The sequence below is a fragment of the Leptodactylus fuscus genome, chromosome 8 (genome assembly GCF_031893055.1).
Source record: "Leptodactylus fuscus isolate aLepFus1 chromosome 8, aLepFus1.hap2, whole genome shotgun sequence".
Taxonomy (NCBI): domain Eukaryota; kingdom Metazoa; phylum Chordata; class Amphibia; order Anura; family Leptodactylidae; genus Leptodactylus; species Leptodactylus fuscus.
Window position 1 is genome coordinate 18,269,528 of NC_134272.1, and position 13,620 is coordinate 18,283,147.

General features: G+C 47.9%; 1 protein-coding gene across 3 annotated transcripts; it reads right to left on the reverse strand.

Moving 5' to 3' along the window:
* Positions 1–538: 538 nt before the first annotated feature.
* On the reverse strand, positions 539–12,808 carry ATXN2L (ataxin 2 like). 3 transcript variants are annotated; one of them, XM_075284579.1, is made up of 23 exons: positions 12,495–12,808; positions 9,737–9,770; positions 8,938–8,994; positions 8,739–8,810; positions 8,506–8,656; positions 8,240–8,364; positions 7,729–7,820; positions 7,445–7,645; positions 7,117–7,289; positions 6,931–7,032; positions 6,671–6,838; positions 4,768–4,854; positions 4,617–4,681; positions 4,056–4,315; positions 3,879–3,948; positions 3,602–3,748; positions 3,414–3,483; positions 2,552–2,727; positions 2,338–2,467; positions 2,141–2,253; positions 1,810–2,019; positions 1,204–1,402; positions 539–1,124 (listed from the first exon to the last, which is right to left on the reverse strand). In XM_075284579.1, the coding sequence occupies exons 1-23, from the start codon at positions 12,650–12,652 to the stop codon at positions 1,075–1,077; spliced, it is 2,910 nt and encodes a 969-aa protein (XP_075140680.1). In that variant the 5' UTR covers positions 12,653–12,808; the 3' UTR covers positions 539–1,074. The 3 variants fall into 3 exon arrangements, with proteins under 3 accessions (XP_075140680.1, XP_075140679.1, XP_075140681.1); XM_075284578.1 differs by having other exon boundaries at positions 8,222–8,364; XM_075284580.1 differs by lacking the exon at positions 12,495–12,808 and adding an exon at positions 12,153–12,450 and having other exon boundaries at positions 8,222–8,364.
* Positions 12,809–13,620: the final 812 nt, after the last annotated feature.

Sequence of the window (13,620 nt, forward strand, 5' to 3'; positions counted from 1 at the left end):
TCCTGATCTGTGCTTCGGGTAAAGAGCTATCGGTCGCGGTACCGTAGCGCTTTACAGTCAGAAGTGCGTTCCTGACAGTCAGTCAGGAACGTCCTTCACAACAGCATCTATCGCGCTGTACAGTGTGAGCGGGGGAAGAACGCCCCCTCCCCTCCTGATAATACTCGTCTATGGATGAGCACTGTGAGCAGAGGGAGGGGGCCTTTGTGCAATGTTTGTACACAGTTTAAGTGCACATCACGTGTGCCAATATCATGTGATGTCACCGGAGAATACATGACATCACTGCTGTACTAGGCATGCAGCAGCTTAACCCTTTACTCTTCTGTTCCATATACTGCTGAACACCGCTCTTACATTGTGGGCCCAAGCACTCCAGAGCCCCGGCCTAAACAGGATACATGAGTGTTGGGTTAGCACTGACCCCCCCCCCCCCCCCCCAATTTACATACCTTCCGTATCTCTGAGGAACCCGGCAGCAAAACCTCAATAATCCACAAGATCTCAGTTTAGTTTAAAACTTTATTTTTTGGTTTTTGGTATTTTGTAGTTTTTTTTGAAGTTTTTTTTACATTTTTTTTTAAATATTTTATTCAATAAAAAGTAAAAGTAGTCCATCGCTCCGTTCAAGTTAAAGGGGATAGATGAAGGGTCAGGGGTGGGAGATGAATGTGGACCATTGTGAAACCGCCCGGAATTAGTTATAAATAAAAAATAAAATCTTGCTTTTATTTTTATTCCAGTCTGTAGGAGAGAGAGAGAGAAGTGCCGGGCCTCCCCTCCTCTGCATCATCAAACCAAAAAACTAAAACTCTCCTTGTGGTTCCGATAAGGGGACAGTCTGCCTCCAGCTGAACGATCCGCACCTTGTGGGCGCTCCATGTGGCCGCAGGCTTTCCCCTCTTGCTGCAAAGGGCCCTCAAATCCATTGCTTCAGAAAGTCTCTGTGCAGCGCCCCTGGATCCCGCCTCAGCCAGGTTCCTGGGCAGCATGGACGAGGGCGATGGCTGGAGGCAGGGCTGACTATTAGGGATATGACTGGAGGTTGGTATCACAGTTTAAGAACGACGATGCTCAGTTACCAGGAGGATGAAACGGGAGTTGCTGGGACGGATGTGACTGAACTGAAATGACAAAAGCAGAGTTATAATAGGTCACAGCCGATTATCTCCAGTACCACAAAATTCAGAATGTCTTGCTCACCTTGGGGGTGTGGTATATATGTATATGGAGAAGGTGTGGATACACCAGTCTGTGAAACTGCTGCTTGTGGAGGGCCTCCATGTGTCTGTGAAGGGTGCAGAAGCATGACAGGAGTTGGATGAGGGGCACCAGGATGTGGTGGGTGAGGGGCACCAGGATGGGGAGGAGGGGCACCAGTTATTCCAGTCTGTACATGTGCCTGGGAAAAGATTAAAGATATTTAAAGGCGCTTTCCAGGGTTTATATATTGATGACCTATCCTCTAGCAGGAACCCCACTGATCTGGTTGAAGAGGCCAAGTTTTTTTTGTGAGGTCAGCCTCTTTACTGAATTCCAAGCACAGTACATATAAGATGTGCTTGGTATTGCAGCTCCTCTTCATTCACGTGAATGGGACTGAGCTGCTGCAGTACCATGTCACTGAGGAACGTGACGTCATCAGCACAGGGAAGAAGCTGCTGTAATTGCTGCGGACCAAATTGTCTGACCCCAGATCACATTTCAGTGACCTATTCTAAGGAAAGGACATCAGATTGCAAATCCTGGAAAACCCCTTTATTTAGGCATCCATAGGGTACGGTGATCATGTAGAGGGCAGAGACTTACCTGAGCCACATGAGACATGTTTGTGTAGCCATGCTGCAGCTGCTGGTGGGCATGAATTGCATACACGGCCTGCTGGGGGTAGGTGCTCTGAGGGGACTGAGCTGTGGGTCCAGGGGTCAGGGAGGGAGGCGTTGCAGTCAAGGCTGCTGTGTGGTACAAGTTCTGTTGGGGCTGACCACTGCCTAGGTGTGGAGGTTGGCCAGCCTGGTGCTAGAAACAAGACAGCAGAGTTAGAATATTTACAAGTCACCGAAAACCTTTATTACATTCCCCTAAACTCAAGACCCGCGCCTGTAATTCAGACATTTACAGGGATTATATGAAGACTTACCTGCACAGGGCTAGGGTTGGCATGCTGAGACTGCTGCTGGCTCTGGGTAGGGGTGCTAGCCGGCTGTGGGTGCAGCTGAGGTGCATGATGGGAGTAAGACTGGTGGACCGTTGCTGAGAGGACAACAGGCATTATTTGATGGGTTTTCCAGACTTTAAATGAGGCAGATGTACACAAATCTGGGGGTACAAACTCACCATATAGAGTTTGGGGTGTAGGTTGCTCTGTGGGCTGGTACTGGGGATTAGATGATGATACTAAGGCTTGTGGATGATTCCCAGAGGCGATCATACGAGGATTACCCTGCAGCATCTGAGCAAATACCGGCTACAACAGACATAAAAAAACCAAGGTTAATCAAAGACACGAGGACAAGAAACGCTTCATCCTTAATACAGTCATCCCACCTACCTGGGAGGGATAATGAGCCATGGGCTGCATCATTGTTGGCTGTCCAGGGAATTGTTGGGGGCTATAGGAGATATAGGAAGGGTAAGGTGTAGCCGCCACAAGGGGAGGACCAGCTGCAGCTGCCGCCTGCATGATGGGAGGAGCGGTGTTGGGCTGGTCAGATCGCGGGGGAGGACCTGTGAGACGTAAAGGATAAAGGTCATTATATATGTAGAGAAACAAAGGAGACAACATGGCACAGACTATTATCAGAGTCTTAAAGAGGACCTTTTAGGTTCTCCAGGATGGGTGGCATATGCAGCTAGAAAGCGGACAATCTGCTCTCTAGCAATATAGAATACCGCCCAAGAACATGAAAGTTTCTCTTTAAAAGGAAACTCCTGAAAATAGGTATGACGATGAGCCTTAAAGGGGAAACTGCATAGTGTGTAGATAAATCATAGGTGAATAGCTTTAAGGTCTACAATTATGTCAGATGCCTGACCCGATTACTAGAATCTAAATACTCCTGATTTAACCTTAGGTTAGATCACCAATATGTAATCGGCAGGGGTCTAACACCTAACACTCCCACCAGTTGTGTGAAGTGGGTGCAAACTCATCCATGTGCCAATAAAATCCTGATCAGTCACATGGTACAGCAGCTCAGTCCCGCTCAAGTGAATGGGGATGATACCAAACACAGACCCTATGAGCAATTATGCCGCAGTACTTGGTATGGAGTAGAAAGGTGGCAGCACTGACATGAATGTTGCAGCCTTTCTAGCCAATCTGTGGAGTCTCGTGTTTTGTATCAAGTCCAAGAAAAGCCCTCGAATGTGTCAGCATCTGTATAAGCACCCTGCGGACATTGGCCTCTTACCTTTTGTCCTATATTTTCCCTGCTGGCCGGGCACAGAGTTAGACACCGGGTATGGATACATCTGGGGAGCCTAAAAAAAAAAAAAATAAGTAAGAAGATTATAACGCACTTCTGCAGATTGTGACAAATAGACTATAAAATATCAGGAGATTTTTACATTACAAGGCATCTGCTGGGGGTGAACTGACCTGAACGGCTGGGCTCATATGGATCGGCGGGATGTATGAGATGTACGGGCTGTAGACACCACTCTGGCCAGCAGTCAGCATCGGGATTGTAGTAGTGGAGGAATGGTTTCTAGGGCCTGGAGATGTAGGGGTGCTAGTTGCTTTGTTCTGAAAGAAAGATACATGAGCCCTTAAGTAAGCACAAGAGCAGAAGGGAACCACCATGGCTTCTCAGCCCACAACAGATTCCCTATTCCAGATACCGATGACAGCAGATAGAGCTGCTGCCTGTACTCACCACAGCCAGGAGCGACTTCGCAGGATTAAATTCCTTAGCATTAGGATTCAAAGTAGATTTCTTCACTTGGCTAAAAATAAAAAAAAATAAAGTCAGAAACACTGCGGCGGAGAACCTGAGGTACTGAAGGCAGCCACCATTACATTGCCCAGCTCCATCCCGGGCCCATACACTTACTCGCACACCACTTGCTCCTCCTTCTCCTCAGGTTCCGTTTTGCTGGCAGGACTGGCCACTTCTTCCTGGCGCTCACTGCTCTCACATACGCGCTCCTCTTTGGTCTCTTCAACCACTTCAGGAATTTTCTGTCCCAGGTCGCGCGATTCGGGTGCCTCAGTGTGACCAGGATCCACTGGGGAGACTTTACTTTCTAAATGTTCCCTCTGTCTTAATGGCAGGGATTCTACCGAGGCCTCTGGGCAAGGACTTGCTTGAAGCTAAAGGGGAAACATGAAGAGGTGGTTAAACTAAAAGCAACAGACCTAAATGTAGTGACTAATGTGAACTGTGTCAACAAACCCTAAAAGTAAGATCACCTACTAGAGACTTCAGGTGTACAACAGTATCTGACGTGAGGTCTGACAGCAGTGACCTCCACTAAACCCCATTTATCTACTTCAGTAAGGGAGACCATGCAATGCCACACCTGAGCCTCTCTTTATAGGACTATACCCAGACCTTTATCTTACATATCTGCTCAGCGCCATCAATTATGTGCATCACCCAGCAATAACTCACCCGGAATTCAGCTCCAAATTTGCGTAGTTCATCCAGCTGATTCCTTTTCTGCTCAGTTTGCAACACTATAAGTAGGAGAAGAGATCAGTAAGTAAAATCTGAAGAGATCAATACACGAACTGGAAGAGCTGTACACTGAAGAGTCACGAACCTTTGCATGGTGGCTTGGCAGCGTCACATGGGGAGCTCTGCTCCACGGTCCTGCTTGGCTCTTTGACAGATGCTTGAGCATCTTTGCCTGGAATATCATTTTAAAAAAAAAGTCAAAGTGAGAAAATAGGCTGAAAAATTCTATCTCTAACATGGCTGTCCGGCAAAAAAATAAAAAAAAAAAGTTCAGCTGCTATACTAAGAGCACATTGGCAGGAACTTGGCTGTTTGCACAACTTAGTTCTGTGTTATTACAGCACCCAGGTCTGGTAACCCCTATGCCATTTGTGGGTCTAATACAGGCTGAAACTATAAGAAATTGTACAGTAAAACAGCTGCAGATGTAACAAGAGTAAGCAGTTATACACTCATGAGAAGCTTCAGAAAACTTGTAATTTTTAAGTGTTATTTAAAGGCGTTTTTCAGGACTTACATCTTGATGACCTATAACAAGGACAGGTGATCAATGTGAAAATCTTAGAGAAACCCTTTAAAATGGAATCAATTCGTGTATAAGAATGCAATGCTTGCCGTACCTGGACACAGCCTTAACTATAACTGAAGTGTTCTGGTAATTGCAAGTTCTCCACTAGATTTGGGAGGGGCGCAGTTGCTAGGCTATGGAATCACTACTGATCCTCTCCAAAGCTCACCTGTGTCCTTCAAGCATTAGGGTATAGTCACACTGATTTGCTATAAACATTTCTAGTTGGCCATCTGATACGAGCAGGGCTTGCAGAAATGTATGCCAGCTCCAGAAACCAACTTCACATAAACAGAATTAGGATTTTTTTTAGTCTCACATTGCTGCCATACATGGAGCAGGTTTGGTCTGTGACATAAGTGTCAAACATATTCACTGGACCAAACCTTAGCCAGGCCCCAGACTCCCCAACGTATCCTGGATCAGGATTCAGTCCAGGAAACACAGCTGACATCTGGTCTAGATCTCAGAGACCCTACAGGCCTTTAGACATGGCCAAAAATTTCAGTCTGTGAATCATCCAGGTTCACCTGAATTTAACAAGTCAGTTCAGATCACTGAGCAGTAGAGATGAGCGAACACTGTTCGGATCAGCCGATCCGAACAGCACGCACCCATAGAAATGAATGGAAGCACCTGTGACGCCGGCCAAGTTTGCATGGATTTCCAGCCCATATTCCAAAGACATACTGATAGGGAAAAATGTACATTGTGAGCTCTATGTGGGGCTCACAATCTACATTAAAAAAAAAAAAAAAAAAAAAAAAAAGGTTTCCTGATTGCGCGAAAAGGGGTTACCCATACTATTCTCAGCTAAAGGGCAAGCTAGTTGTGCTGAGCAGCCATAAAGAAGGTTGTACAGGGTTAGAAATATACATCAGCACCACTCGTCCATGGGTTGGGTGTAATAATCACTTTACAAAGGCCTGGCTGCAATACCAGTTGAGACCCATGAACAAGAGTGGTGACGGGAAAGTTTCTGGAAAGAGATTTTTTCTAATCTTGTACAACCCGTTTAATATTCCTGTGGGGTAAGAATATACACAATATTATGTCAAATTTTATTTAGAATCTCCAAGTAAAAATACTGTTATAATTAGTAATTCCATAGACCAAGCTGCACAATAAAAAGAAAAAAAAGTGAATCCCCCCCAAACCACACTAATTATATAGGGAACTAAAAACTACAAGTCATAAAACATCCTACATAAATAACCAGAAGTGCACAGGTAATGCACTGTGACCTTGTGACTATTTCACGCACCTCCGCCAGTAACAGGCGGATGTGATGATGCAAATACAGTATAAAACAAAGTGGTTTTTGCGGCAGAGGTCTATAGTTCATGTGTCTGCTACTTTTTCCTTCTCCTGCCATATGCAGGTGATCGAGGAGACATCTGCCAGATAAAGGTTTCCTCACCTTCTCCTAGTAAGCTGGAAGTGACATTCTTTGGAGACGCGGGCTTGGTGGAGATGCCGCTCTCCACAGCAGGTCGGGGATCCGGGGTTGATGACTGAGAAGATGAATCCATGGAACTGGCAGAGGAGGCAGATTTTGGAGACAGCGGGGTGTACACCCTGGAGGCAGCTGTGGAGGAAAGAAGAAGAAAAAAAAAGTTAGAGAAACCACACACCTTTACCCAATGGTAATGATCATATATAAAAGCAAAGAATGCAAACCTGATGGGGAAGTAGACACTTCTATAGGACGACTGGACGGAGTGGACAAAGGCTTAGTAGACCGGATAGGGCGCTGAGATTTAGGAGACATCCTTGAAGGTCCTACAGAAAAGAATGGCCAATTCATCACCTGATAAGATTATGATTCTGGCAATTTCCAGATACTCCTCCACTGCCAGGTCTTACCTCCATTGATGCCCCGCTGTTCAGGAACAGGGCTGGAGCTAGATTCCGGGTAATGCTGAGGTGTTGTTCGTGAACCCATTCCCATTCCGGCCCTGCCTCTGGAGGAGTTTGTTCGGAGAGCTCCCCGCGATCCATCTCTGACCCTCTGTGGTAGAGGATTGTATTTTCCATCTCTGGGATTGGAGAACAGCATTCATAAGTAAAAACAAGAAACACTACGTTAAGCAGTCACAATGTTCTGGAGCTCGGCCTTTACGTCTCCAGCACAAACAGTTCTACATTGATAAGGTAAACCATGGCTGTGACACTCAGGACTGGATATAATCACCTAGAGCTGAGGCTGGGGCTGTCACGGTCAGAGCTAGGCCTCAGAACAGCACTGTGCTTCTCCTCCTCTGTCCGCAACTCATCATTCTCTATGGCTATCCGTGCCCTGTACTGCGGGCTTGACTCAATCTCCCGGGCCAGCTGGGTGGCACGTGCTTCTCGCTGCCTGAATTCCTCAGAGTTGTCCTTCTCTAGAGGGACCCTGTAAAATTGGGTTGAAGTTAGTACACAAGATATGCAGTCGGCGATTGCAGTCGTATACACCCATGACCTGACAGGACTCACGTGTAAGAGGACAGGCTGCTGTCATACGTCGTCTTCACTCCATAGTTATCTTCGTTAAACTTAAACATCTCGTTTGCATCCCAACCATTAGACTGCAAATGAAGGAAAGATTTAAGGGTCTGTTCAGACAGTGGCTGAGGTATTAGTTTTTACAATAAATAAAACTTGGCACATCTCTGCACCTGACACTTTTTAGACAATGGGCAGAGTGGGGCAATCACCAAATTTACTATAATTCATATCAGAAAACTGGCACGGAGTGTATCACAAGCCTACACCTGTTCCGGACTGGGGTACATTTGTGACCAGGGCCATCTGCACTGCAGTACCAAGCACAACCACAAAACAAAGCAAGGTGCCATGTCTGGTATATAGTGAAGAGGCCCATACTGCTAGCCCATCAGGAAACACCCTTAAAGTAAAAGGTGTCACAGTAAGCAGAGGGGAAGCTTCCTTCCCTCATAATGTAGCGAGCCTGCAGAGAGTCATGTACCTTGTCCCCAGTGCTCACCAGATCGGACTCCAGGTCAAAGTCATCGCTGTTGGTTTCTCCACCGTCCCAGCGCATCAGCACCTTCTCCTTGTGCTCACCATTCACTTTGGAGTTCGTTGCAATAGCAGAATCCGTAAACTTATCTGCAAGTGACCGCAAAAGGAAAAGCTTGAACCGAGAACTATCATCTTAAGTTCAGCAAACGGATCACTGAAAGCAGCAGATTACAAGTATACACTCCTATAACCCGACATCACCACCGTAAGGAGTTTGTGTCTTCTTACCTTTTGTGGCGTAGCTGAAATCTACGTTGCGGAAGTGGACATGCATCACATCGCTATTTTTAAAAATCATGGTGTCCACAATATCCTCGCGCTTCGGCCCTGAGGCCTGGTCGCTTGTCTTCTTGTGTACGGCATCGACGGCCAGCTCAAACTGTGAACAGAGAACATCTATGTAAACCGTGTGACAAGACAGCCGCCATCAGAGCCACACCCCAACCATCACTGCCCCTCACCTTAGAGCTCAAGGTCTTGAAGATGCCTTGGTATGTGGTCCCATTTTTCACCTTTACGTCACACGTTGAGCCCTTAAAGAGAAAATCTGATTAACCCAAATTGTTTGCCAGGGCCCAATTGGAGCGCAAAGATGGCTCCTGACTAAGCCATGATGCTGCCGAAGCCGTCTACAGGTCGCCTCCCAGTCCTCCTACTTACCACTACAGCAGTTAAAAAATGCAGCATTCTAGAATTATTATAGACGCCCTCAAAGACCTGCGGGGAGAACGGAAACGTATTAGTCATGTCAGCCGAAACTAACCACAACGCATCACCAGCTCAGGAATAGGGTCACAGCTACAGAAGGGTTTAGAACTTTACCCCTATTGACCCATTATGGCTTATTCTATTGATTACTTAGAAGTTTCATGCTCAGAGCCTGAGGCTGCACTACTGATGACAGGATAGTGGCTGATGACTGACATTGCTGCATCTGATGCCGAGACCTTGTGTGGATACAAAAACCGCTATCTACATCCTGGGCAGGCGATTACGGCCACAGGCCTATAGGGAATTTATCAAAATGGAAATAAGATAGGATTGTGGACAATTTTTTTTAATTTAGATTGTGAGCCCCCCCCCCCCCCCCCCCCATCAGTATGTCTTTGTATGTTCTCCCTGTGCTTGTGTGGATTTCCTTCTATTCTACAAATCCTGCAGATGTTGTTCCTGGCAGGATTCAATCCCAGGACTAGAGCGCTGCAAGGCTGCACTGCTAACCACTGAGCCACCGTGTTGCCCCCCCAGGACAGTTAATTCTGTGGGAGCTGTGACCAGTTCAGCAACCAAACATGTTGGGAGTTGTGGTTTTACAATAACTGTAATAATGCTGGTTCCCGATTCCTGAAATTACTGCAGCAAATCTGATATGTATGAATATACTCTAAAGGAACAGAAAGAATCCAGCAGATACAGAGCAGCAGTGACAAAAGGAGAGAAAACTTTCATCATGACTTACCGGAGGCTGGAGACCCTTCACTATGCTCCGACCCCTGCAACAGAAGACTCCCATTAGTAAGAGCACCATGTACAGGATCTTACCACACTCTGAAGGGAACAGCGATCCCTCCATGCCACGCGCAGCACCAGACTCCTATGGCCCGGCCTGCACTGCAACTACCAATTGATTTTGACTGTTGAGCTATAGCTGTGGTACAAATAAATGTATTACACTATATGCAGCATAGCCCTGGCCTCAGGTGACTGCTCTGCTACTACGTGGCTCAGGGATCCCTTACCCATGAGATATTATGTCATATATATCAGTGTAGGATTAAATAGGAGACTGCCCCCCACTGGTAAAGAATACAGCATGTCATGTTACTCTCAGATTGAGCACCAGTTTTGGTACGTGTCCCCATTGGCTCCCATGTACAGTCCAGTAGGTCAGCTTGGGATAGGTCGAGCCATAGATTACCCCCATGATGTGTTAGAGGAGGGGAGGGAGCGATAACGTACAATAGCCTGGGTAATCTATAGAGCGCCTGATGGACTATACGCTGCAGAGATATGGACTCCAATCCTATATACCTGGGAAGTGCTGCTATAAATGAGCCACATGACTTACACGGTGTGGAGGCAGTGACTGTCATATGTATATTACTAGACCCCTCTCTATGCAGTGTGTCTCAATCGCTCTGACAGGTAATGGGGTGGGGGTGGGTGTCTATAGACCTGTTTATATTTGGAGAAGCCCCTGGTGTGCACATCAATGGGAGGTGGAAACAGCGACCTGTCACTGACTATAGAGATAAGCTGAACTTGTGTCTGGACACTACAGGACAGGCCCCATGGTCATCATACTAGCAAGTATATCCATAAACATCCCCCCTCCCCCACAACACACCCCTAAAAACAAATCACAACATCTCATACCACTGCATGCCTTTAGGTCAGTGTGTTGCATATAGATCTGACAAAGACATAATATGAACTGAGCCATGACCAGGAGCCGCAGTACATAGGTGCCTATATACATACCTGACTCCTGACCATTAGTACATAGGAGCCTATATACCTACACGACTCCTGACCATTATACAGTCAGGCAGTATCAGCTGAGCCCTGTATATGACACAGCCATGATCTAATACATACAGCTGCTGTGACCACTGACCGGCCAGTCTACCATACTCTATTCTGCATTACTTCTTGGATGCAGCCTGAAGTGTAAAGAATGGAGGATGCCATTCTGGTAGCCACGGCTACACAAGGAAACGGGCAAAAACCTAAGCCACTTTAGACATCTGTGTTCAGGCCATTCCTCTCCCCTCTGCATTTTTTGTGATCCCTAAACACGAGATGGACAGTTACAGGACTCGCCCCAAGTTTTGCTCTGGGGTCATGGTGCCATGATAGTACACAGACGTGTATGGAGTCATAGAAAATAGTGGGTCAGTGAAAAAACACAAATATCCATGTACACAGAGCCAAAACCATATAGATAAGACCACATGAAGAAGGGCAGAGATTACCACATGGTCATATAGAAAGGCCATAGCAAATAGAATGAAGCCCACCACTCAGTCACACAGGCCGAGAGCCTTAAAGGGGTCTCCAGGAAGAATCAGCACTTATTTCCTCTGGTGTTCATTGCATGCAAAACCCTGGAGGAAATAAGTGGGGATAAGACTATTGGAAAAGCCCTTTAACAGCTGAGCGTTTGTTACAGTTGCATCCTGTCTATACAAACCCTGTGTGATCTAAACACATAAGTACAAAGCCCTCCGATGCCCTTAGGGTTTGTCACAGTGTATCAGTGCAGGTGACAGTCTGGACACCTCACACACTGCAGAAACTACATCAGACTATTAAAGGGCTTTCCTGTCCCCAGTTTGGAGTTCATTTTTTTCAATTGATTATTACTGGATCTGACCCCCAGACTCGTCAATCACCAGCTGATCTGGTGGCCCCCTGGCACTGATGGCTTCTGCACCAGACAAGGATGGAAGTCACTCTATTCCAGCAATAGCCACAGATGTGCAGCCCTGGTCAGGGGAGCAGCTATGGGCACCTGCATCCGCTGATCATGGAGGGGGCCAGGGTGTCAGATCCCACCACTCAGATACGGACGGCCTATCAATCACAACAGCTAAGGGGCTAGAAAATCCCTTTAAATGAATTTCAAACACCACAGAGCCTGACACATGGTCTGAGGGTAGCAGAGCCATCCAGATCACAAATCTACCCCCAAAAAATAGGAGGCACCGAGGAGAAACAAGGATTTAACCCCTTGCTGCCCTCCTCAGATACAAGCCCCCCCCCCCCCTCCCCAGGTATGATGGTTAATAGCCATATACCACATATAGGTGACTTATAGGATACAAGGCCCATTCCCTGCTGATGGATTTTTGCCCCCAAGGCCGGGCTCCTACCCCAGAGGCGGCCCCAACAAGGTGTGAGGAGGGCACAGGAAGGTCACCGGGGATAAACACAGCACATACAGCCGGGGGTAGAATCAGCGCCCCCCGCAGGACACACTGCGGCCCCGGACTACGTCATGTCACAGGCCTTTGCCCCGAAGGAGCATGCGCACAGCCGGTAACGGGAGAAACCCTGAACTAGCAGCAGCAGACCACGTGATGCCGGGAGTAAGAACCACGCCCCTCTCCCGCGCTATTGGCCCCTCAGCACGTCAGTCATCCGCAGTCTTCCCGTTACCGGCACAGTCTATTCCCCGCAGCCCCCCTCCACCGCTCCCCTCGTGTTCTTCTCACCTGCCAGCTCCCGTCCTTTCTTGGCTCCGGCTCCCGGCCGGGGGTAGGTTACCATTGGGGCTCCCAGGAGAGCCGTTTCCTGGCGTAGACACAGCCATAGCCGCCGCCGCTGTGGTGGCAGGTTTGCGGTTAGCCTGAGACGGCTGCTGCTTGATCATATTCCCAGAGGAAAAGGAAGTCAAACTGAGCTCCTAGACTGCCAGGAGCGACTAAAAACCGAGCAGGGGGAGGAGCTACCGGGAGAACGGAGGCGCGCCTCACTCTCGCTCCAACCGCCGCCGCCGAGAGACCACTGTGCGTGGACAGCAGAGCGACCCCGGCGGCCAATAGGAAGAGCTCGGCTCAAAAAGGTGGAGATAGGCGCAACCAATCAGCTCTGCAGCAGCTGACCCTTCCTCGCCAACGGAATGGAGCGCCTTCACCAGTGCGCGGCAAGAAGAGGAGGGGCGGAGTCTCGGCCGAGCAGGCAGACCAATAGGATAAGAGCAAAGGCGGACGAGCGCAGAGTGAGGCAGCCAATGGTAACGGTTGTCTGTGGGAGAGGGCGGGGCTACTACTGCCTACCTGGCTGTTCTCACAGAAAGAGGGAGGAGGAGCTTCAAAATGGCGGCATCCTGCGCTAGTTGACGTCACGAAGCCAAATATTGGGGTGGTGCGGAGTGTGCTTCAGAGCTGGGGGACGTGACCAAGCGCACGTCACGGCTCCTCCTAGAAATACAGGCTGGTGCTGCTGGTTCTCACGGCTGCTCTGTCGTCATCTTCAGGGCCGTGACGTCACTGCTCAGTCTGTATTGCTATAAAAGGTTATATAAAGTCCTCATAGGGAATAAACGGGGTAAAAATCACTCAGTTACTGCAGCAGTTCTCTCAACTCTTTGTATCAGGACAATAGTCCACACAGAATCTGCTGACCAGCGACTGATCGCAGCAGATCTGTGTCTACAGTAACGTCACGATGAGATAATAATGGTGCCCACGGGTTTTATGTGCGATCAGTCATCGATAAGATGCTATCAAACATATTAATAGAAACACACGATTGGGCGATGATTAAGGCAAGCCGTCCTCTAGTGACGGGTAGGGGGTAACGGCAGAACGGTGGTGAGACCCCCCCTCGATCATAACA